Genomic DNA, 22202 nt, shown 5'->3' on the forward strand with positions numbered 1-22202 from the left:
AAACGGTCACATCCTCATGATGCCATAGACCTTTTTTATTCATTTTTTAAGTTTTCACAACAGCAGCAGTGCTTTTTGTGCTCCATCCGGGCTGGATTTCATCCTGCAGAGCAGAGAGCAGTTACAGTGCATCGCCAATGTGCGCAGAAGCGTTGTACAGCAAAAAGCTAACCTGGATGAAATGCAACTTCCATTGGACTGACGGAGCCACCAGATGAATTTCACACTGAGCTGATCGATACTGTACACAAAGAGGCGACTCGTCACAGAGCTGGATTTGAGCACAATGGCTATCCTAATCCCAGAGTGGCCGCCGTTCAGTTACAGGAAGAGGTGGGATCTCTTCGAGAGAAACTGCACCGGGATTTTCTATTTTTTAAAGTGGATAGACACTTTCACTGTTTCTATTGGGGAATCAAACTCATTAATTTCAGTGTTGATCGGGAACAACTCAGTGAATTTTCCCTTGTTAAAGGAGACTGATCCTGCTCTTCATTATCTTCGGAATATAGTTGTTAAATGTGCCGAAGTTTCAAATAACGCAGTAAAAAGTGAGTAAAAATAATCTCTGTCGGCCAAAAGCAACAATTTTAATCCCTCAGCTGGCTTCTGCAAGCTAATCTGCCTTTTTTTGGTAGGTGGGTCTTAAAAAGACAGGAACGGGACTATTTAAGGGCCAGTATGAGCTTAATAAGGATTATTTTGAACCAGGATTTATCCAAAGTTACTCTCGTGGAGTCTCAAAATAAAAATATGGGGTTAGGTAGAAGCAGAATAGGTCACCTTTATGATGAGTAGAAAATTCAGCCTTTTAATTTTGATGGAAAAGTTTAATATATATAATATACAGCTTTCTATGTGAGATATATCAATACCATTCTTTCTTTTGTATGTCAGCACCTGCTTAGCCTATCTTAGCTTAGCGCAAAAGCATAAACCAAGGAGAGAAAGCTAGCCCACGACCTTTCACCTTTAAAGCTTGCGTACTCTCTCTAGATTTGAGTAAAAGAGATGTGATGCTAGCTGTTTCTCCTTTGAGTTCAATGTTTATGCTAAATTAAGCTAATATTATCACCTCCTGACTTCACATCAAAGTCTGAAGATCTGCTAGATCTCTGTAGCTACGGGGGCGCATTGAGGGTAAGAAAAAAACAAAAAAAAAGAGAAAATCTTCTTTTCAAAGACAGAAGTGGCAGAATTGTAGATTATAAAGCCGAACACATTTGTGAGGAAATTTTTAATTTTAAGTGAAAATTTAGATTTTTGTGAAATTTCTTTGTGAAATTTGTGAATTTTTACAAGGCTAGTACAATATTAGAAACTCACCTTCCTCTCCAAACTGTTTATTTATTTCTACGTGTTACTTCAGACTCTTTAGTGTTGCTGTAGCTGCTCCTGAACTGATAGGAGGGAAAAACTGTCTGACAGCATTGTATGAGTGTGACGATAAATATTTGGATGTCTCGTCTTGAGAGTAGCCTTAACCTTTTCCTTTAGCCCTAGGGCAGAAATCCAGTAACCATTTAACAGTTTCCATAAATTACCTGGACATGGTTCCAACCTGCTTTCTGGGATTATATATGTTCAGGGCATCGCTGGAAATTTTACAAACACAGGCCAAATTAAGAGTCAAATGCAACTCAGTAAATAATAATCCATTCATTTTTTTAAAAAAACAAACAAACAAACAAAACGTTTTACCTTTTATATATTTAATTTTTAAATTGTATTTGCTAATTTATAATAAATAATTTGTTAATTTCAAGTCTAAAATATGGTAAATTACTGTAAATCACTTGAATGTCATATGTTGTTGGCCCAAACTGAACAGAATAAGTTTTAAAAACTAACCAGTGTGTAAACTGGGTATAACTGTACAAACAGAACTCCAAGAAATGACACCTAAGACTGTGCAGTTAAGTTGGATCTTAATTTCTTGGACAAGTTCAGCTTCCTGTTACGAAGCGTATATAATGAAGATAAAATAAATCAGATTCACAGTCAATTTTCCTTTACTTTTACCCTGCAAAAAAGCCAAAGTTGCCATCACCCTAAAACTGTAGTTATTTCATTTATTCAGCTGAATTTAAAGTTAAAGGGTGAAAAATCCACTGTCATTCCAGAGGATTTGAACCATCCTTTCAGCTGTTCCCTTGTTTGCTAATGAGTCACTACATGCTTGATTTGGATGCCCTTCCTGATTGATCCAGGCCTGAGACCATCAGGCAGGGTTTTTATCTCTCCTGTTGGCCTTAAATTAGGCGTTCTCTCCCGCGTTGGGTGAATAACTAGTACACCACACAGCCACAGTAGAGCAGCCCTAACAAAACCAAGCCCATCACCTCACTGCCTCTGCTATGGTCCTGCACATGTGTGGCTTTTTTTTTTAATCCATAAAATGATTTTTTACATTTTTTTAGAAGCTGCAAGCAAACAGATTTTTTTTTTTAAGATTTTTTCCCTTGAAATGTTCTTTTAAGGGATCAGCAGCAGCAGCTACAGCCTGACATTTAACATGTGATTTTGATCAGAATATCGTGACATTTTCCAGCTTTTTAAAAATAAATAAATTTGCACAACTTTTGAGGTGTGGAAGACACAAATGCCAAGAGATGGGAGTCTGCATCAGCAGCCGTTAGAGTCAGATCTGAATTGTTTGAGTCTGATATGAGACGGCACATTAAAGCAAACATCAACACTTAGGAATGCATCTTTAGAGAGCTCTGGTAGATAGGTTGGGTTTTACAGTACCGGCTCCTCCCTCTCTCTGAGATTAGCACTATTTTACAGTATGACCAAGCAAAATCCAGCCTCTTTTTTTGACAAATTAATGTAAAAATCACACTGATGCATACAGATTCGTACAATTACACTCAGTTCTGAGCCATGGTTAAAGGTGAACATCAGCCACAGCAAGAAAAAGAAACAGAAATACACACACTGGCCACAAGAATAAACCAAATTTGGATCTTTTCCCACAAACTAAAATCATGCCTTTGCCCCCGTTAGGGCCAGGCACATCTGAAGAACTGAACTAAACATGTTGTAGGCACCGGTATTTCCCCTTATTGACGGGAAAATGAAACACAAATCTTATTTTTTGCCCTTCGGGCTCATGGTAGCTTAGTCTTAAGCTGTTTGTGCTTACGAGCCAACTGAGGCTGGCTGTCAAACTCTTATGGCAAAGTGAGTCTGTATGCTGCAGCCAAGTGCAGCACATACAGGCGGGGGGTGGCCCCTGTATGGGGAAGGGGGAGCTTTCTCTGAGTCTTTATAGCAATACAATCACCTGCAAACGAGTCACACGCCTTACACTCACTGACACCTCTCATCTGCACCAACATCCTCAATAGCAGCACAGGCCGGGAGGCAGGTCCATGTCCACCACCTGCACCACCTATCAGGCAGACGCTCCTTCTGGAGCCACTGTGCCATAAAGAAATCTGGCTTTGGGTGATGGCAACTTTAGGAGAAGGGGAGGGGGATTGGGGAGGGGGGGGGGATCAATGTTTGACTCAATCCTGGTATTTTACAGATGGGAGCTTGAAGGAGGTGTGTGTGTGTGTGTGTGTGTGTGTGTGTGTGTGTGTGTGTGTGTGTGTGTTGGGGGCGGGGTAAAATCATGGCTGGCATCGTCCTTCAGGCCCTGAAGCATCTGAACCGTATCAGTTTGTGGAAGGCCTGCTTGAAGTCCTCGTTGGACATGGTGTAAATGATGGGGTTGATTAAGGAGTTTAGGTAACCGAGCCAGGTGAAAATGTCAAATAGCTCCGGGTGGAAGCAGGAATCGCACAGAGGCACTAAAAGAGTGTAAATGAAAAACGGCAGCCAGCAGATGATGTAGGCTCCGAGGATTATTCCCAAAGTTTTGGTCGCCTTCTTCTCCCTGGCGGCCGAGATGCGCTTCTTCTCCAGCAGCGCGTCGGACACAGTGACTTTGACTTGGCTCACGTTCGCGGACGAGGTAGTGTCACAGGAGGAGGAGTCGTTGGTCCCGTAGTTCAGGGACGTGGTGGACGCCACCGAGCCGGGGGAGTTGGTGATCAGGTGCGCAGAGGTGAGTCTCTTCCCGGGCTTGCTGTGCGCCTGCTTCAGGATGCGCTTCCGGGCTTCCACGTATATCCTCCCGTACAGGGCGATGAGCAGCAGCGTGGGGATGTAGAACGCGCCGAAAGTGGAGTAGATGGTGTAAAAAATGTGGTCGGTGTTCACGTTGCAGCTCGTCACCTCCTCCGCCTTCACCTGGCGCCAGAAGAACGGCGGCAGAGAGATGGAGATGGCAATCACCCAGGCGGTGGCGATCATCCCGGCTGCGCGCGCCGGCGTGCGCTTCTTGGAGTACTCCACCGCGTCCGTGATGGCCCAGTAGCGGTCCAGCGCAATTACGCACAGGTGCAGGATGGACGCGGTGCAGCACGTGATATCCGAGGACAGCCAGATGTCGCAGACCACCTGCCCCAGCGTCCATGTCTGGCTCACCGTGTACAGCGCGCTGATGGGCATCACCAGGATAGACACCAGTAGGTCCGTGACCGCCAGCGACGCGATTAGAAAGTTTGCCGGCGTGTGCAGTTTGCGGGACTGGTAAATGGTGGCGATGACGAACGCGTTTGAAAGCGTCGTGGCCAAAGTTATGAGCGCTAAGGTGACGGCCAGACCCGCCTGGAGAGCCACATTACTGTCCTTGGGCTCCGCTTTCGCCGTGAAATTGGCATGGGTGTCGTTGGTCGAGATGTTTAGCAGCTCTCCGTAGATGGCAGGAGTCGGTTTAAGCTGACTGGCATTCTCCATCCCTCCACCTTCCCCGGTCAGACCCCGCTGTCATCGAGCGCAAAGGAGACCGCTCCGAAGCTCCTCAGATATTCATCCACCGCGCGCGTTTCTCGTCTCCATCTCCAGCACTTATCCGACACATTTCTGCCTCCTCCTCTTCATCCTGTTCGCGTCACCCGCGGCATGTTTAACATAAAAACTCTCTGATCAACTTAAATATCCAGCAGCTGAGAATTAGAAGGCTCAGAGGGCGGCCTCTCCATCATTCTCCGGTCATTTTCTCTCATATTGGACTCTTTTTTTTTTCAGTATAAAACAAGAAAGCGGGAGTTTCATCCGCGTTCAGCTCTCCTCACAAGTTCAGAGCTGCTCAAGTCTGACTCCAGGTTTTATACTGCCAACGCACCGCACGCCTATCTCTCTCTCTCTCTCTCTCTCTCTCTCTCCCTCTCTCCCTCCCCTTCTTTTTTTAAAAAATCTCAGATGGTTAAAGGACTCTTGCAAATATTTTCCCCCGAAAATGTTCTATTCTTTTACATCTCAACCAAAGAGTCTGTGAGCAACGAAGACGCAAGAATCAATTTAAAGCATCACATATTTATAGGTTTGGGAGGTATTCAGTTCAACAACAGTTGCCTCAAGGTTCTATGTACTTAACACCCTGCAATAATACAAAGTCTGTGCTGAGGACTCAGTTACTACCCAATCAGATACTTTTCTGATTTTTTCTTAAATGGGGGATCAGTATCTGAGTTTATCTGTATGTTACCTGTAAATGAACAAAAAAGCAGCCAATGTCCAAAGAAAACATTGAAAGACCACAAAGTTGAAGAACTGCTACTTATGACTACTTTTTAAAAAAATGACAAGAAAATCTGGTTCCTTGGAAGCAAACTAAAGAAATGCAGATCCCAAAGAGTTGATTCTGTTCATCTGGACACTGTCCAAATGAACAGAATCAACTTTTTGGGCTTTACTTACCTAGATGATTGAGCATGCATCAAGACATAAAGAAATGCAGAGTAGTTGAACCCAAAATATATCTCTGAAGAAGCTGTCTGATTAGAGACTTCTTTTCATGTTGTATTCATAGATGGGTTTTCTTTAGTTTAGGATTTGGTGTATTTGATATCCTCTGCTGTTGTTGTTCCTGTATCATCATTATCATAATAATTCTTCAGTTCAAAGCTGAGATCCAGAGATCACATTTTGGATCCACAGCCAGGAAACTCAGGTGATCTTAATCTAAATGAGTGTAGGCTGAAATAATATAAAGCTTTAAAGTTATATTGTGTGTCAAATCTCATCTCTAAATGTCAGTAGATTGCAGTTAGTCTCAGTTAGCTGCAGAGGTGGGTCAAGTATCCAAAAATTGTAGTAGCATTACTTTAAAATATTATTACTCAAATAAAAGTGACAAGTAGTCGTCAAAAAAGTTACTCAAGTAAGAGTAAAAAAGTACTTGGCGAAAAGACTACTCAAGTAGTGAGTAACTGTTTGAAATGTCCAATTTATTTTATAAATAAATGCTATCAGACAAACAAAAATTAACAAATATACAAATTTTTAGTATTTTCAAAAGGAATATATGTAAAAACATCAACAAAATAAGGCACAATTCTAATTTCCAGATTTCAGTTTTTCACAACATAAAGCTTTTTTCACCAATACCTACAGTAAATAATATAAATATATAAACAGTGCAAACAATTTCCAGTGACAAGATATGCTGTAAACTTTATATTCATTTTTGCTCCAAATGGCACAGCAGCCTCAGAGAAAACATTAGAACGAGGCATCTTCAACATATGTACATTTTTTTTTAATTCCTATTTATCCCCTTCGTATATTTTATTTATATTTGTCTCTGTATTTATATATGTGTGTGTATGTGTGTGTGTGTATATATATATATATATAATATTCTGTAACTTCTGTCGGTGCTGTGCTTTTTGGAAATCAAATTTCCCAGAGGAACCCACCCGAGGGATTAATAAAGTTCTATCTTATCTTATCTTATCTTACATACAAGGCAGCTCAATTTACCATAAATTGTATGGGTGTGCATTTATTTCTGCATATTTAGCAAAAATGTGCCATTTCTTCACTCAGTGAGGTGATAGTTAAGCTTCAGCAGCAGTTTGCTCTCAAGCTCATCTGAGTACGTAAGCGTAGAGCTGCCACCCAGGCAAAAGAAAAATAGAGTAATGGTAAATGGTAAATGGCCTGTATTTATATAGCGCTCTACTAATCCCTAAGGACCCCAAAGCGCTTTACATATCCAGTCATCCACCCATTCACACACACATTCACACACTGGTGATGGCAAGCTACATTGTAGCCACAGCCACCCTGGGGCGCACTGACAGAGGCGAGGCTGCCGGGCACTGGCGCATTAATATATAATGTCACGTTCATACAATATAAATATTATATTGTAGGAACGTGATAATTATATTGTTCAAACGTGAAAGGTATATTGCACGAACATGAAAAGTATATTGTTATGACAATAAACTGTTCACGTTCTAACATGATATAGCTCTATTTTTCTTTTGCCTGGGTGGCAGCTCTACTCTTACGTATCCGAGGCTTTTCAATGTGGCCTCACAAAATTACCATGACTACAACAACCTCAATTGCAGCTGCCTAGTCAATGTTTTTCATTAGTAATTTAGCAAAGTTGATGGTGGTGTGTCTGTGTGAGTGAGTGAGTGAAAGATACAAAGAGGGAGAGCAAGAGACAGCCCTGACTTATCGAAGAATTAAGAAAGCGGAATCGGCTGTTCAAACCCCCACAAGGCTGCCCGCTGGGATTGGAACGATGGGACGAGGCGTGAGTTTCTCAAAATGGTTCATTGAGTGCAGCACGGATAAGATCTTGGAGAAGCTTACGGCGGTCATGAGTTTTCAGAATCGGCTCTTTGAGCACAAGAATGACAACATCACGGAGCGTAAGGTTGATAAAATCATGGAGAAGCTCGCGGCTCTCCAACGGGAGATTGAGAGACCAGTGTTGCACTGTTAGAACAGCTTTGAAATTCATATGAGTTGTCGCACTAAAGTAAAAACCACCATCACTTCACCCTACCCTTTCGGCGCCAGCTGCGGTCTCAAGGCTGGAGCTGAACAACAACATCCTGATAACGACTGTGTTTAGACTGTTCTTCCCATCCTATGCAAGGCCACCTTAGCCTGGCAGGGCGAAGGACACTGTCTCAGCTGAACTCTGGACACATACATACACACACACACACACAGACATATATACACATGCAGATGTACACTCATCCCCCCTCCCCCTCCAAACGCCTTCGACGCTCCGATGCTGATGGTGGATCAAGGAGACCAGCGCTTATGCTGCAGGCCCGGATGCACTGTCTACACTGGCTGTCTCTCACCCTTTACCCATCCCTGTTGCTTGTCATGTGTTGGTGTATTAAGAGTTTTTTCATGTGCTAAGTGCAGAGGTGTTTTTTTTGTTCTGTTCTCAAACTGATCTCCCTGTTGGAGCTCAGTCTGGGGGGAGTTATTTTTTTCTCCTTATTTTTCCTCATGTGGTGCATTTTCCATTGTTATACCTCTCTGACCTGTCTTCCCCATGTGATGTTTTTGTGTAATGTATGTATGGTCGGAGGGTAAGATGGCGCCGCCACTGCGTGCAATAGGTCGGCAGCCTTAACATGAAATTTCCCCTTGTGGGACTAGTAAAGGTATCTTATCTTATGTGTTTCTTGCTGCTAGTTTTATCTGAAGTCTTCTTGGATGTCTCCACACAAATGTTTGTTTGTTTCATATCCCGGTGTGACCTTGTTAAGGAACATACTGTAAATGCTGCCAGCGCAGACGTCTGCTGTTACTCTCCTCGTCTGTTCTCCTTTCATGTCCATTTGAACACATGACGGCTGGAGGCGGCAGCAGCAGGTGCTCGGCATCATTGCCGTGATGGATTGTGGTCACTGAGGTCACACGGTTTCGATCCTCTGCAGCCTTCAGGTCCTATCAAGATGAAAATGGAGAGACAGTTTAGTTCAGATAACAACTGTGTCTGAGTAACACACTGTTTCCAGGCTGCACTGATACTCACTAAGAATCAACTAAATAAACCCCATGCATGAGTGCAGCTAATTCAACATAACTCAGTGGTTTAAAAAAACAAACAAACAAACAAACAAACCAACCATTTTCACAAGTCATTTTCATCTTCATGGTCATCATATGTTAATTTGTGGTAATTCTGAGTGTTTTTATAACCAGTTTACATGTGTTTTGGGAATTTGGAGTATCTCTATGAATATTTAACATCAGTGTTTGGTAAATTTGAGTATTTTTATGATCTTTAAGGCGTGTTTCTATTTTATGTCAATGTGTGGTCATTTTATTTATTGCATGAATAGTTTGAGTGTCTCTGTGGATGTTTTACAACAGTTTTTGCTTTAATTATGTTTAAATCTGTGTGCAGCTATTCTGAATGCCTTTCTGACTATTTTATGTAAATATGTGGTCATTTTCTCTTAATTTGTGAACATTTTGAGTCAATATATTGTTATTTTACATCTGTTTGTGATTATTGTGGGTGTCTTTCTGGCTATTTCAGGCCAATTTGTGGTGTTTTTGTTTGGTGTTTTACACTCACTTGGTGTTGGTTCACTCTGCGGTAGAGTATCATTTCCTGTTCCTCATTTAGCCAGCAGATCATCATTTAGCATGGAAAGTCAGTTTATTGCTCTATTTTAAAAAAGCCCTCTGTAAAGCTAGAACATCTTATTATTCATCACCGATCGAAGGAAATAAGAACAAGCCTAGGATTCTCTTCAAAACTGTAGCCAGACTGACAAAAAGCCAGAGCTCTTTTGAGGCAATCATTCTTTTAACATTAACTTGTAATGACTTCATGAAATTCTTTACAAATAAAATTTTTACCATTACAGAAAAAAAATACTTGTAACCATCACACAGACATAGCATTATGTACAACTACTTTCAATAGCATTGTTATTTATGTTGACTCTTTTCCTTCGGTTGATCTTTCTGAGTTCAGGAATTACTTCCTTCAAATCACCGACATGTCTTTAAGACTCCATTCCCACAAGATTGCTCAAAGAAGTCCCACCATTAATTAATGCTTCAGTCTTAAATATAATTAACTTATTTTTAACTCCTGAGCTGCAGTGGTTGGAATCATATCTATCTAATAGACTCCAATTTGTTCATGTAAATGAAGGGTCCTCTTCAGGTTAATTATGAAGTTCCACAGGGTTCAGTTCTAGGACCATTTCTGTTTGCATTATACATGCTTCCCTTAGGCAGTATCATCAGAAGGTAAAGGATACATTTTCACTGCTATGCAGATGACACCCAACTTTATCTATCTATGAAACCAGATTCACACACCAATTAGTTGCACTGCAGGAATGTCTTAAAGTCACAAAGACCTGGATTACCTGTAATTTTCTGCTTCTAAATTTAGATAAAACTGAGGTTATTTTACTTGGCCCTGAAAATGTTAGAAATATGGTATCTAACCAGATTCTTACTCTGGATGGCATTACCTTGGCCTCCAGTAACACTGTGAGGAACCTTGGAGTTATTTTTGACCAGGATATGTCCTTCAATGCACATATTAAACAAATATGTAAGACTGCTTTCTTTCATTTGTGCAACATCTCTAAAATTAGAAATATCCTGTCTCAGAGTGGCGTGAAGTGGCTCAGAGTATCTATGGCGACTTTGTGTAGTTTTGTCATAATCTTGAGTGTATTGCTTATTTTATTTTTTTGTGTTTTATTTTCTTGTTGTTGTTTTTACATCTGTGTGTATTTATTCTAATTGTCTTTGTGGATAATTTATGTCAATATGTGGTCATTTTGAGTGTCTCTATCATTATTTTACATATCTTTTCGGTAGGTCATTATTAGCACTGTTGCCTGGGTTCGAATCGACCATCTGGCCCTGGTCTTTCTGTGTAGATGTTGCATGTTCTCCCTGTGTCTTCCTGGGAGCCAAGTAACTGTCTTCTAGCTTAAATTACAGGCTATTTCATAGTTTAATAAATGTTCATATTCAATCAAGGTTTTCGGGTTTAAATGTGGATTTAGGCTGCAGTGTATGTGACAAGTTTTTAAAAACTGATGTTAAAGACGTGTTGCATGTGAATACTTCTAATAAAAAGCTGTAAAGGTCGAGAACGATGAGTTTTTGGGGGGCAAACAAGGAACAATGGAGCTTCAGCAAACGCTTGGAGAGGAAACAGGGTCGACATGTCAAGCAGCCAGTGTTATAAATAATGTTAAACCACCTTAGAGAGACATCAGTAAAAGTTTGCCTTAGTTTAGCTGAAGAATCCTGTGGACACTTCTTTCCCTTCAGCAAACGATGTTCAATTTTTAAGCTCTGAGCTTCCAGCAATATCAATCAGAGCAAGATTTTCAGCATAAATCATTCAGCACACTTCATCTCTCTTTCTGTCCACGTCGCGTCCATGCTGTGCAGCTCAGCCAGCTGAGTCAATGCAATGCTCCCTTTCCTCCACCCAAACTCCTGCCGACCTTCACCCGTACACCTGCACGTTGCAGACACTCAGAAATGAATTCTTCTGGAAAGGCCTCGGTCTCAGCGGGGGAATGAGGCGTTCAGTGAACCAAAAGGGCCTCTGTAACTAGCTGCTGCTTCTTCACAATGAAGAAAAGCTGGCTGGCTCATTTCAGCAGCAGCAAACATTCATCTCCATCCAGAGTGGAGGCGATTGTGGGATGTAGAGCTGGAGAAAAACAAACACGGCTAAAACTGCTAAGACAATAAAATGTTTCTAAGGACAAGAAACTAATTTCACTTTCTTCAGTTGGGTCCAGGAGAGAGGGCAGATACAGGGCTTGTTGTTGTTGTGTGTCTCTTTGTGGGTGTTGTACTTGATTTTGTAGCTGTTTTGCATGCATATTTTTTCTTCTTTGTGGTCATTTGTCAGTTATCATGACTGTGAATCTGCTTGCTTAGGCTGCTGCCCCCGCGACCCGGCCCCGGATAAAGCGGATGAAGATGGATGGATGGATGGATGGATGGATGGAATCTGCTGGGTTCACTTTGTGATTATTTTGAATCTGTTTGTGGTCATTTTGCCTCCAGTCGAGTTGGTTTGGGCATCTGATTAGGATGCCTGCTGGGTCTGGCATTTGGGTGTGTCCCATTGGGAGCACACGATGAACATGTGGCTCAGCTGGCTCCTCGGGCTTCTTCTTGAAGAGCTGGAGGTGATGGCTTGGGAGGACATGTATGTTTAGACAGCTTGAACCAGGATAAGCGACAGAAAATGGAGAATGTAGGTGAATAATTTTTTTTTTTTACATTTAGCATTAAGGTCAAAATAATTCTCCTTGGAGTCTGAAATGATTTCCACACTAATAAAAATGCTGCGACTGCATCTGAGACCGGTGCAGCTGTGTTTCTGCAGATGTGAAGGCAGTGTTTTTGCCATGCTTCTTCAAACTGACTGACATGCGTACACTTCAGCATTTCATTCAGCAAACTTTCAAAAGGTGAGCCATCACTGCATGGAAACGTTGGTAATTTCCAGTGAATTCTTAGCTGAACCAGGAGAAAAAATTACAAGCTGCTTTTTTTCCTGCTGAAAACACCGTTTGTAGATTTGATGTTGAACGCAGGAAGCCAGGTTGTAATTGATCCTTAATATCATGCAGATCCAACATGTATATTTGAGTTTTTACCACCAGGGCTGGACTGGGATAAAAAATCGGCCCGGGCATTTTGACTAGAGACTGGCCCACCAAAAATGTGACGTCATTCAGGGGTAAAACCGCAAAGGATTCTGGGAACTTGTGGCAAGAGTTACTAGCGCATGCAGGCTTTCAATTGAACTCAGTTACACAGCGATAAAAAGAAACACAAAAAATGGCAAGAAGCTGTTGTATTATTAACTGCAATAGCCGGTGTTGTGCCAAAAAGTGATTGTCTGCCAAAAACTGATTTCCGGTATTTGCCAAAAACTGATTGCTCGTATTTAAATTGCTATAAGTAACTTGTTGGGCTATAATATGTGAAACATATGTCAAATGCATCCCTCATGGATGACATAAAGTCATCTCTCCATCTCCATCTCTCTCTCCTGCTCTTTTATTTCTCTCTCTTGCTCCATCTCTCTCTGCTGCTCTTCTGTCTCCTCTGTCACAGACTTCTCCACTTTTGATGATAAATCAGCCTGGTGCAACATGTAAGGATTGGCACAATTTGTTAAGATTTTGAGGAGTTTGAGAAACTAACCTCAAGCATAAAATAAAATTTACTATCAGTAACTTCATAGCACCCGCCCAGCAGTATATAAACTCCGTCATGCTAGCTAGTACGCAGTACCAGTTATTTTAAGCGACTGTAAAAAGTCAACACAACGAAAACAAACTACAACTAAACTTGGTTTATATCTGACACAGATAGACAGCAGGTCATAACTCCTCCTCTTGCCTCCCCTTTCCCTTATCCACCTGCTGGCCTCCACCACTTGCTGATGTTGCTAAATCTGTGGAAGCTATGCCATAGCTACCGCCAAACAATTCAGTTATTTTAACACGTTTGGCAGCGTCTGCCTGAAGGGCTTGTTTCTTTTTGGCCCTAATTTTTTCTTTTTTTTCTTTTTTCTTTTGCCTGTCCCGTTTGGCTCTTTTGCCATCAGAATTGTTGTCTAAAGGAAAAGAAAGATGCCCAACAGATTTACTTTACCAAATTGACCATCCCAGCCTTGCCGTAATGGTCCATTTGATTCACCTTTTATTGTTTATTTTATTTTCACTTACTGAATACGGGACAGACTTGACTGGGGGAAAGAAGGGGAGAAAGAAAGAGGGAAAGAGAAACAGCTGAGAAGAGGGATGGGGGAGAAGGGCAAAAAACAAAAACCAACAGAATGAGCAGGAAAAAAAAGAAAAGAAAATGCATATATCAATCACCTGGATCACCTGCTGAGAAAGAAAAAAGAAAACATGCAGAAGAGAACAAGAGTAATAGAATAAACAACATCACAATGATATATGGTAAATGGTAAATGGCCTGTATTTATATAGCGCCTTACTAGTCCCTAAGGACCCCAAAGCGCTTTACATATCCAGTCATCCACCCATTCACACACTGGTGATGGCAAGCTACATTGTAGCCACAGCCACCCTGGGGTGCACTGACAGAGGCGAGGCTGCCGGACACTGGCGCCACCGGGCCCTCTGACCACCACCAGTAGGCAACGGGTGAAGTGTCTTGCCCAAGGACACAACGACCGAGACTGTCCAAGCCGGGGCTCGAACCGGCAACCTTCCGATTACAAGACGAACTCCCAACTCTTGAGCCACGATCGCCCCACAGTAAATACTAAATATTAAACATTATTGTGCAGCACGTAAGATCAACAGAACACAGTGTGCTTTGAGGTAGGAGCCAAAAAGGGTGTAGTTTGTGGGTGTGATCACCCGTGTGTACACCTGTGAGCATGGACGCACTTGTTTTGTTTTTTTTTAAAGGTTCCTTCATGTAATGATCTGCTAGAGGGTGTGGGGGGGCCACAGCCCCGTCCTCCAGGGCATGAAGCAGGTATGGAGGAGATCAAAACTCCAGACATCCAGAGGCCCTAATTTTTTCTGCACCTCCTTTCCTTTTTTTGTTCTCCATTTTCTTTAGTTCGTCTATAAGATTGCTAAACAAGGGGGAGGGTGCATCCGACCTCCTCGGCTGTAATTGGTCCAGCCCAGAGTCGATCATGACCAATTGGCCAATCCAACACCTTTCATCATTTATACCCTTCCAAAAAAAAAAAAAAAAAAATTGATCGGCCCATAAAAACAAAAAATCGCCAGCGGACGAATGCCCGGTATGCCCGATGGCCACTCCAGCTATGTTTACCACTGTGGTAGCTTTGCAAGTGAAATACATATAAATATATTTGTGTATACATGACACTGTGAACTCAAAGGCCCAATAAAAATCTTTTAAAATGGGAACATTTTAAACTGTGTCTGTGTCTCTGGTTATCCTTTAGTCTTTTATATTTTTTATCTTTATTTTTTTATTTAAAAAATATATGTCCAACACTCCTGCATTTACAGTGTAAGCTTTACTGTGTGTAACTGCCACTGCATGTGAAGGTATAAAAAGAAGGTGAATAAAAGTCCTTAAAAATGTCAAGACAGGTGAAGCCAGAGGAAGACATGAGGAAAAAAGTAAAACAGAACTCTTCAGTTCAACCCGTTTTATCTGTGTGCTACCTAAATAATAAATAATCAAAGCAAATTAATGTATGTGTCTAATGTATTTGAATGTTCCTTTACGATATTTTGACTTTTTCCATCTTATATATGGGCGTGATCTTCAGCAGACCAAACAATAAATATTAATATATATTTTAAAAAATCACATTAAATTAGTATAGTTATTTATTTGTTTTATTCTTTTAACTACCATGGCACATTTTAGCGCAAAGAGAAAAGTTTTATGGAGCAGTGTTGCATTAAAATATCTTGTTGATTAAGTTTTGCTTTAATGACCAGTACTTTAAGAAAAATAATCATCACACTTTAAACATCTGGTCTTGAAAGGAAAGAATAACACCTGATATGCAACATCCAAACAAGCTAATTATCCTCTGCAGTAGGTTATACTTTTATTTTAAAATGTTTGCTTCTACTTTCCATTTTAAAACAGCTATAGATATTTTAAATAACCAGATTAAAAAAACATAAAATTAAAATTAAAAATAACATTTTTAATGCAGTAATTTAAATCTCATAACTTATCTTATATCCTTTTTTCTAATGGCTACCTCTGAGAAGCAGAATCTTCCCAGTAACAGATTTTTAGTGTACCATCTTCTAGTGATGGGATTTCTGGCTCTTTTTAGAGAACCGGCTCTTTCGGTTCGGCTCACTGAAAAGAGCCGGCTCTTTCGGCTCTGAACCGCTCTTCAGGTTGTTTTGTTGCTTTAATTAATTTATTATTAACAATAATATGAAATTATGCACAAAAGGAATTACTAATGTAAAAAAAAAGTGGTTTTATTTATATATGTTTATACATAAATATATACAGTGGCCCATAGAGACAAAACACATACAAACTCCAAAAAGCACGTACAAACTCCGAAACACATTTCTAGCGTTAACTGAACTTCAAAACAGAGCTACCTAAATCACTTAAATTACACAATTGAAAGCATATGTGTATTGTTTGTGTATTTCTACACAAGCACTTATATATATTCAAAAATTTAAAAAAAAATGTTCATTTACCTGCTACTACCACACACCAAACCCGGTCATTGGTACTTGCTGGCTTGTGTAGCCTCTAGGTAACAAAAGCTCAACGCCAGGCCTAGCATCCTGGAGCACTTCTGTTGTGTTTTGTACGTGTTTTGGAGTTTTTACGTGCTTCAGGGTTTGTGCGTGTTTTGAAGTTTGTACGTGCGTTGTCTCTAGGGGCCACCGTAAATATACTTTTATTTATTCACTCCACATAAAATGTAATAAATAAATCATATAATACAAATAGGGCTGTTCGATATAACGATATATATCGGATGACGATATAAAAACATCTATCGTTTCATTTTACGCTATTGTTTGTTTTGTGGTGTCGCAAAATAAACGATTTACGGCAATATTTTTTCATTATTTTGATGGTTATTGTAGTGGCTTTATTAATTTCCTACAGTTCTCTCTTTCTCTTATATTTAATATAACCACACTACAGACAGACAGGCGTTTGTTTTTATGCGTTGTCGTTATCAACAACGACGGTAAAACCACCGCATGTCCGCTTGTTCTACATAAACCTTTCACAATAAAAGCTCAAGATCCTGTTAAGACTTCAGACTTCAAAATAAACTGAATCACGTGAAAGGGTATGCAGAGTGTTTGCGGATGAGAAGCAAAAAAAGAGCCGTCAGGTGCTAAAAAATAAACCTTAGACTCAAACATTAGAACAGGCTTTTCCCTGCAGCACGCTGTGTAATAAATACTCACAAAGAAAACGGTGGCCGTTACAACTTGTGTCTAAAAATGTATAGTTTCATGCATCAGTTAAAACACTCGACTCCAGGTACATGACGCCCAGCTGGAAACACTTCACGCAAGTTGAGCTGCCCGAGATTCACAGAATTTACATAAAAAAGCTACATTTTTGTGATTTATATCGTTATCGGACGATAGTAGAGGTGGGAATCACCATATATATTATCACGATACTTAACGCACAATACGATATTATTGCAATTTTTAAAAATATTTTGCGGTATTCAGATTCTGTACATAAAGGTAAACTTTATCAATATTCATTTTATCTAATGTCAAAGTCTCACACTCAGTCTTTGTCTCATTTCAGTCAGTTTTATTGGTGACAAACTGAACGGTTTGTATTACAGTCTAGTCCAACTTAACTGAATGCAACCATCTGGTATAATTATAGCTATTCTGAACTATGCAATTTATGATAACTATGCAGCCCATTCAGCAACTGAAGAATTTGAAAGTAAATTAAAACAAAATATAATTTTACATTAAATAAAAAAGTTTTAAACTTAATTAAAATAAATCATGTCTTAAATTAAAAGAAGTAAACTGTCATGTTTATTGCTGCCAAAAAACAAGTTAAACACATTTGGACAGTGAAGGAATGTCAGGATTCTTGCTCAGAAAAAGGATCAACATGCTCTGAAGTCAGAGTTCCAGTCCACAAAAACTTTTTTTGTAACAAAATATCGATTTGTTCTGTCCCTGTATCGATACATTATTAGCAAACAAAATATCACGATACTATACAGTATCGATTTTTTCCCCCACCCCTAGACGATAGATGTCTTAATATCGGGATATGAGATTTTGGTCATATCGCACAGCCCTAAATACAAAAACCAACTATTTACATTTCAACTTTTAACTATTTAAATTTTCAGCTTTTTCCTTTTAAACTAATTTAAAATGAAACAACACAAAACCTGCAAACCACAACACAATTAAATATAAATTACAATATGAAAACAAAAAGAAGATGCACATTCTCTGTCATATGGGCCTGCATGAATAAACTTTCTGAATCCTTTATCATCCACAGCTTGTTGAAAAGGCTGTGGAAGTCCCTATATTAAACACGTAGACCTGTGACACAAAAATCACCAAACTCGGACGACCACAGACTGTTTTCCTTCGTGGTGATTAAAGAAAACGCTGGGTTGGCATGTAAAAGGGCATTTATTCCCTTCAAAGACCTGCAGTTCAAAAAAGCGCCCCTCTGACAGCCAAACCCATCTGTTCTCTGATTGGATTGTTACATTTGTGATTGACACGACATTGACCAATCAGATGAAAGGAAGAAAAATAGGGTCAAAATTCGTACTTGTAACTTGCAGGGTTTTTTTTGGCTAAGTCCACACACAAATCTTTTTTACACATACAAATCTTTTTTATGCACGCACAAATCTTTTTTACACATACAAATCTTTTTTACGCACATACAAATCTTTTTTATGCACACACAAATTTTTTTACACATGCAAATCTTTTTTAGGCACACACATTTTTTTTTTACACATACAAATCCTGATTTACAAGTACAAAATATTTATGACCACATTTTGAGCCCATACCTGTGCTACTGCAAGTGTAACTACTGCCCCTCCCCCCTCTGCTCAGCGCAAAGCACAAGGCTGGCATGCAGAGTGAAGCGGAAAAAAAGTGCGAGAGAGAGGGTGAAAGAAAACAAACAAACAAAAGGAGCCAGCTCACGTAGTTCACGTCAAAGAGTCGGCTCTAAGAGCCATTTCGTTCGCACCGACACATCACTACCATCTTTCTAGCTGCTGAAGATAGGCTAGCTCTGAAAGTGAAGGACTTTCAGTTAAGTTTATTCGGAAGGTGAGGAGGACAGGCAGCGGCTAATGGAGAAAGAGGATGACGGCTTAACAGGTAAATAGTTATTTGTGTAGTTTGTATATCAGTTTGTTGAAGAGTGCAGAGAAAAATGGTGAACATTAGCTGGACTGTTAGCTGTGCAGCTAGCTAGGTCCCATTAGATTTTGTAGTTTGTAGTTTTAACTTCACCTGAAGCAAAGTTTCACTCAGTTTTAGTTCTCCTCTCAGCTAAGGGTATATGAAAATATAGAAAATAAAAACGGATGGACTGTGTGAGCTGTAAAATAAAGTCATGGGTTTATTTCTCTCTAGCGCTCTATTAGCTGCCTGTCCAAAAATAGATGCATAATATATTTGGATAAAATTGGGACAAAATGATCACCACTACCACATGCAGCATGAAGGACATAATTTCATTGTATCAGTGAATAAATGCGTTATATATTTTGTATTGTCCTGTGTACTGTCTATTATATTGTGGCTCATTGGATAAGCACTCAGTTAAAATGTGACAGAAGACACTCACTAAACTTAGTTTAGTTAACTTAAACTATAACAATTAAATAAATTAACACCTTCAAATGTAAAAACTAGACTATAAAGAACAGTAAAATTAGCGATAAACAATAAACAGAAAAAAGGAAAAATGTGTAATTTTTGTTCATTTGGCTTTAATATTTAAGTTCAGTCAGTAAAGAATTTAAATAAAATATAAGAAGTAAAAATACCCCCCCCCCCCCCCAAAAAAAATGCATTAAAGGTAAAAGGAAAAAAACTCCAATGAGCAAAAAATGTAAATAATATCCAATAAAATTAAACCTGAGAAGTAAAATTAATTAAAGGGAAGGAGAACAAAAGTTAAAGTTTCACTTTTTTATTTTAAGTTAAGACTGAAAGAAAATATAATTAAACCTATTTAAAATATAGATATTATTTTAAAAAAAAAACACACACATTAAATATGCTTAACCTAATAAAACTATGTTTCTAATAACATTTCTACATTCTACATTCATGCAGTTAGTCAGCCCATCAGTTTTTGGAATGTGGACTTCCTGAAATATTTGCCCCTATCTTTTAGGACTGAGTCGAGCCGAGTGGTTTTCCACGCAGGCTAAAGTGGCGGTGGCGGTGGCTTTAATAAGAAACCGCCCCCCGGGTATGAGCGGCAGGCAGTACGCCGAGGCTCTGGGCTGCAGGCTGAGGAGTCAGGATGAAGGCTGGAAGAAGAAAGCAGAGGAGCTGCAGCGGGAGGTGCTGAGGCTGCGGCAGGAAGCACTGATCGCCACAGCGACATGTGCCTCAAAGAGCAGCACGCAGGTGGCAGGTAGGCCTTCCTCCAGAGTCAGCTCACTGAAGTCAGAGTGGCTTATTAGTATAATTAATAAAGAGTTTTTAATTTGAATTAAATCCTGTAGAAATGCTGCTTATTTACAGAGTCTACTTCTAAAACTCTATATGGCACATTTATATGCGCTCTCCTTCTTTCCACACTTACTGCCCATCATTCCTCTTTTATGTGGGAGACCTGTAGCTGCCTGCTGGTTCTCGCCAGGCGCCATGACAGGCTTAAATGATGATATCATTCATTTCCCATACCTGAATGAATCCTGGTTCCCAGCAGAGGCTCCATCTTTTTGTCATTTAACAGACTGTTGCATATAAAAACAAACAGAGCTATAAATAGAGCCACCTTTATGAAACCTTTTGTTTCAAGGAAAACGTTTGTCCTCCTAAATCTAAACCTCAAGGGCCGTAGGGAGACATTTAGGGCTACCGAGGTGCATCTGCTGTCAGGGTTACGAGGTAAGACGGCTGTAATTCTGAGATCAGAAGCCCACTGATCTTTTTTTAGAGACCTTTAAAACAACAAAGCATTAGGGTTCATCTCAAGGTCAAAAATGAAGTTTTACCTCTGAGAAACTCTTAAACGTACACTTTAAGTAAATACATATTTATACGAAATTAGACTATCAGTCTGGCCCCTAATGCTTCTTCATTAGATACTATAAATGCCACACCATTAACGATAATGTTCTAAAAGTATTTAAAACAGTTTCCCTCTTTAAAAAAAATGAGGTGTTTAGAGGTGTGAGCTCTCGATGTTTTTGAGTGTGAAGAAGAGCGCAGGCTGAAACATAAACTCCAGTTTATGAGATGTCGGCACCTTGTAACTTCCAAGGTCGACAGTAAAATTCGGCTGAAGGCAGCTCAGTGACAGCTTGTCCTGACGACGGGGATCATATTGGAAATAAGTGACTGTGATTATCTTCTTTATGGCATAATTACATGATTATTATACTATTTATATTAAACCAAGCCATACATATGCTGCCAGTATTGCCCCGCCCACAGGCCGCGATGGCCTCTTGCCCCAAAACCGCTTTATTGATGAGAGTCTCCTGACCTTCATTCGCCTTTTAACTTAAAGCATTCAGAATTCAGATGTTAAAATACCAAATTAACGCAAACACACACACAAACCCATTGAGGCAGCAGGAAACGAACATGCTGTGCGCTCGATTCATTCTTCTGTGTAATTCTTTTTGCAGACAGCAGCAGGATGGATGACCCTTCCCAGGATTTGTTTGGTCCAGGAAGAGTGGAGTTCAGCGAAGAACATCAGCAAGACTTTGACTCAGAGACTCCCGAGCTCTTCCTGCATAAAGCCAAGCCTGCCGCCGCTTCCCCTCCACCGCTGTTTCCCTGCAGTCACCGTGATGAAGCCACGCTGCATCCTCATGTGCAGTTCATGCAGTCGCTGTGTGCCCTGCACCGAGTGGATGGGAACAGCAGAGGAGTGGAAGCTCTGTGGTTCGGGTGTGATGGAGACGTGGGGTCAGTACTCGCTGACACCGTGTGCCAGCTCCTTGACTCTGTGGCGGCCGCCTGCAGGGATTCTTCCACGCTGGAATCACACAACCTCCTTCTGAAGGCCTGCCAGATCGCTGCCCAAGCGATGGACCTCTACTGCTCCCAGCAGCTGCCGTCGGCTGAGCTTGTAAAACGTGTGGAAGAGCCACTGAGGGAGCTGAGCAGGATGCTGCTGCACAGTGATTGGCCCAACGGGGTGAGTACAGGAAAACCTTCCCCGAGGTTAGAGCTGTACAGTTACAGGTTTAAGCTTCTCAGTGCGGGCTGCAGAGGGTTTGCTCTGTTTGAGTCTCCATAATTTACACAGTCGCTTTGTTTACAGAAGCTTTGAGCTATTTTACAGTTTTTGTTTAGTCTGCAATGATCTGCAGATTCAAAGAGATTTTTTCTTTACATTCTTTTGCTGTCTCACCAAACCTTTCCCAACTTCCTGGATTTAGTTTTTGGGTGTGTTTGTTTTCATTAACTTGTTGCCTGATGGACATGTCCTCATCGTTTTCTGTTTAGTTTCCGCCTCAAGGCAGCCTGTGTGAATGTGTGTGTGAATGGGTGAATGTAGTGTAAAGCGCTTTGGGGTCCTTAGGGACTAAGTAAAGCACTATACAAATACAGGCCATTTACCATTTGCAGGCCATTTACAACAAACGCTCCCAGTTTGTAGAC

At 40.4% G+C, this 22202-nt stretch overlaps 2 protein-coding genes across 4 annotated transcripts in view; one reads left to right on the top strand and one right to left on the bottom strand.

Annotated features, from left to right (window-relative positions):
* Positions 1-6: 6 nt before the first annotated feature.
* LOC146692542 (5-hydroxytryptamine receptor 1B-like) lies at positions 7-5119 on the bottom strand. The gene has a single exon (XM_085432660.1). It carries the CDS (start codon positions 4789-4791, stop codon positions 3640-3642), a length of 1152 nt encoding a protein of 383 aa, XP_085288786.1. The 5' UTR covers positions 4792-5119; the 3' UTR covers positions 7-3639.
* Positions 5120-18514: 13395 nt separating this feature from the next.
* mei4 (meiosis-specific, MEI4 homolog (S. cerevisiae)) overlaps positions 18515-22202 on the top strand; it is an 85613-nt gene continuing 81925 nt past the window's right edge. For 2 of the 3 annotated variants that reach the window (XM_085432661.1, XM_085432663.1), the window contains exons 1-3: positions 18516-18719; positions 19747-19992; positions 21218-21735. In XM_085432661.1, the coding sequence (XP_085288787.1) occupies positions 18692-18719; positions 19747-19992; positions 21218-21735 (792 nt within the window). In that variant the 5' untranslated portion in view covers positions 18516-18691. Of the gene's footprint in view, positions 18720-19746; positions 19993-21217; positions 21736-22202 lie in introns of all 3 variants that reach the window. The other variant, XM_085432664.1, reaches the window with a different exon arrangement.

Source organism: Copadichromis virginalis, linkage group LG15 (assembly GCF_057382275.1).
Source record: "Copadichromis virginalis isolate Kocher_CV1m ecotype Utaka linkage group LG15, C_Virginalis_male_GT1.1, whole genome shotgun sequence".
In the NCBI taxonomy this organism is placed as follows: domain Eukaryota; kingdom Metazoa; phylum Chordata; class Actinopteri; order Cichliformes; family Cichlidae; genus Copadichromis; species Copadichromis virginalis.

What these genes read in the sequence shown, in the direction of transcription:
- LOC146692542 (XM_085432660.1), bottom strand. Translation starts at nt 4,791, where the DNA reads ATGGAGAATGCCAGTCAGCTTAAACCGACTCCTGCCATCTACGGAGAG.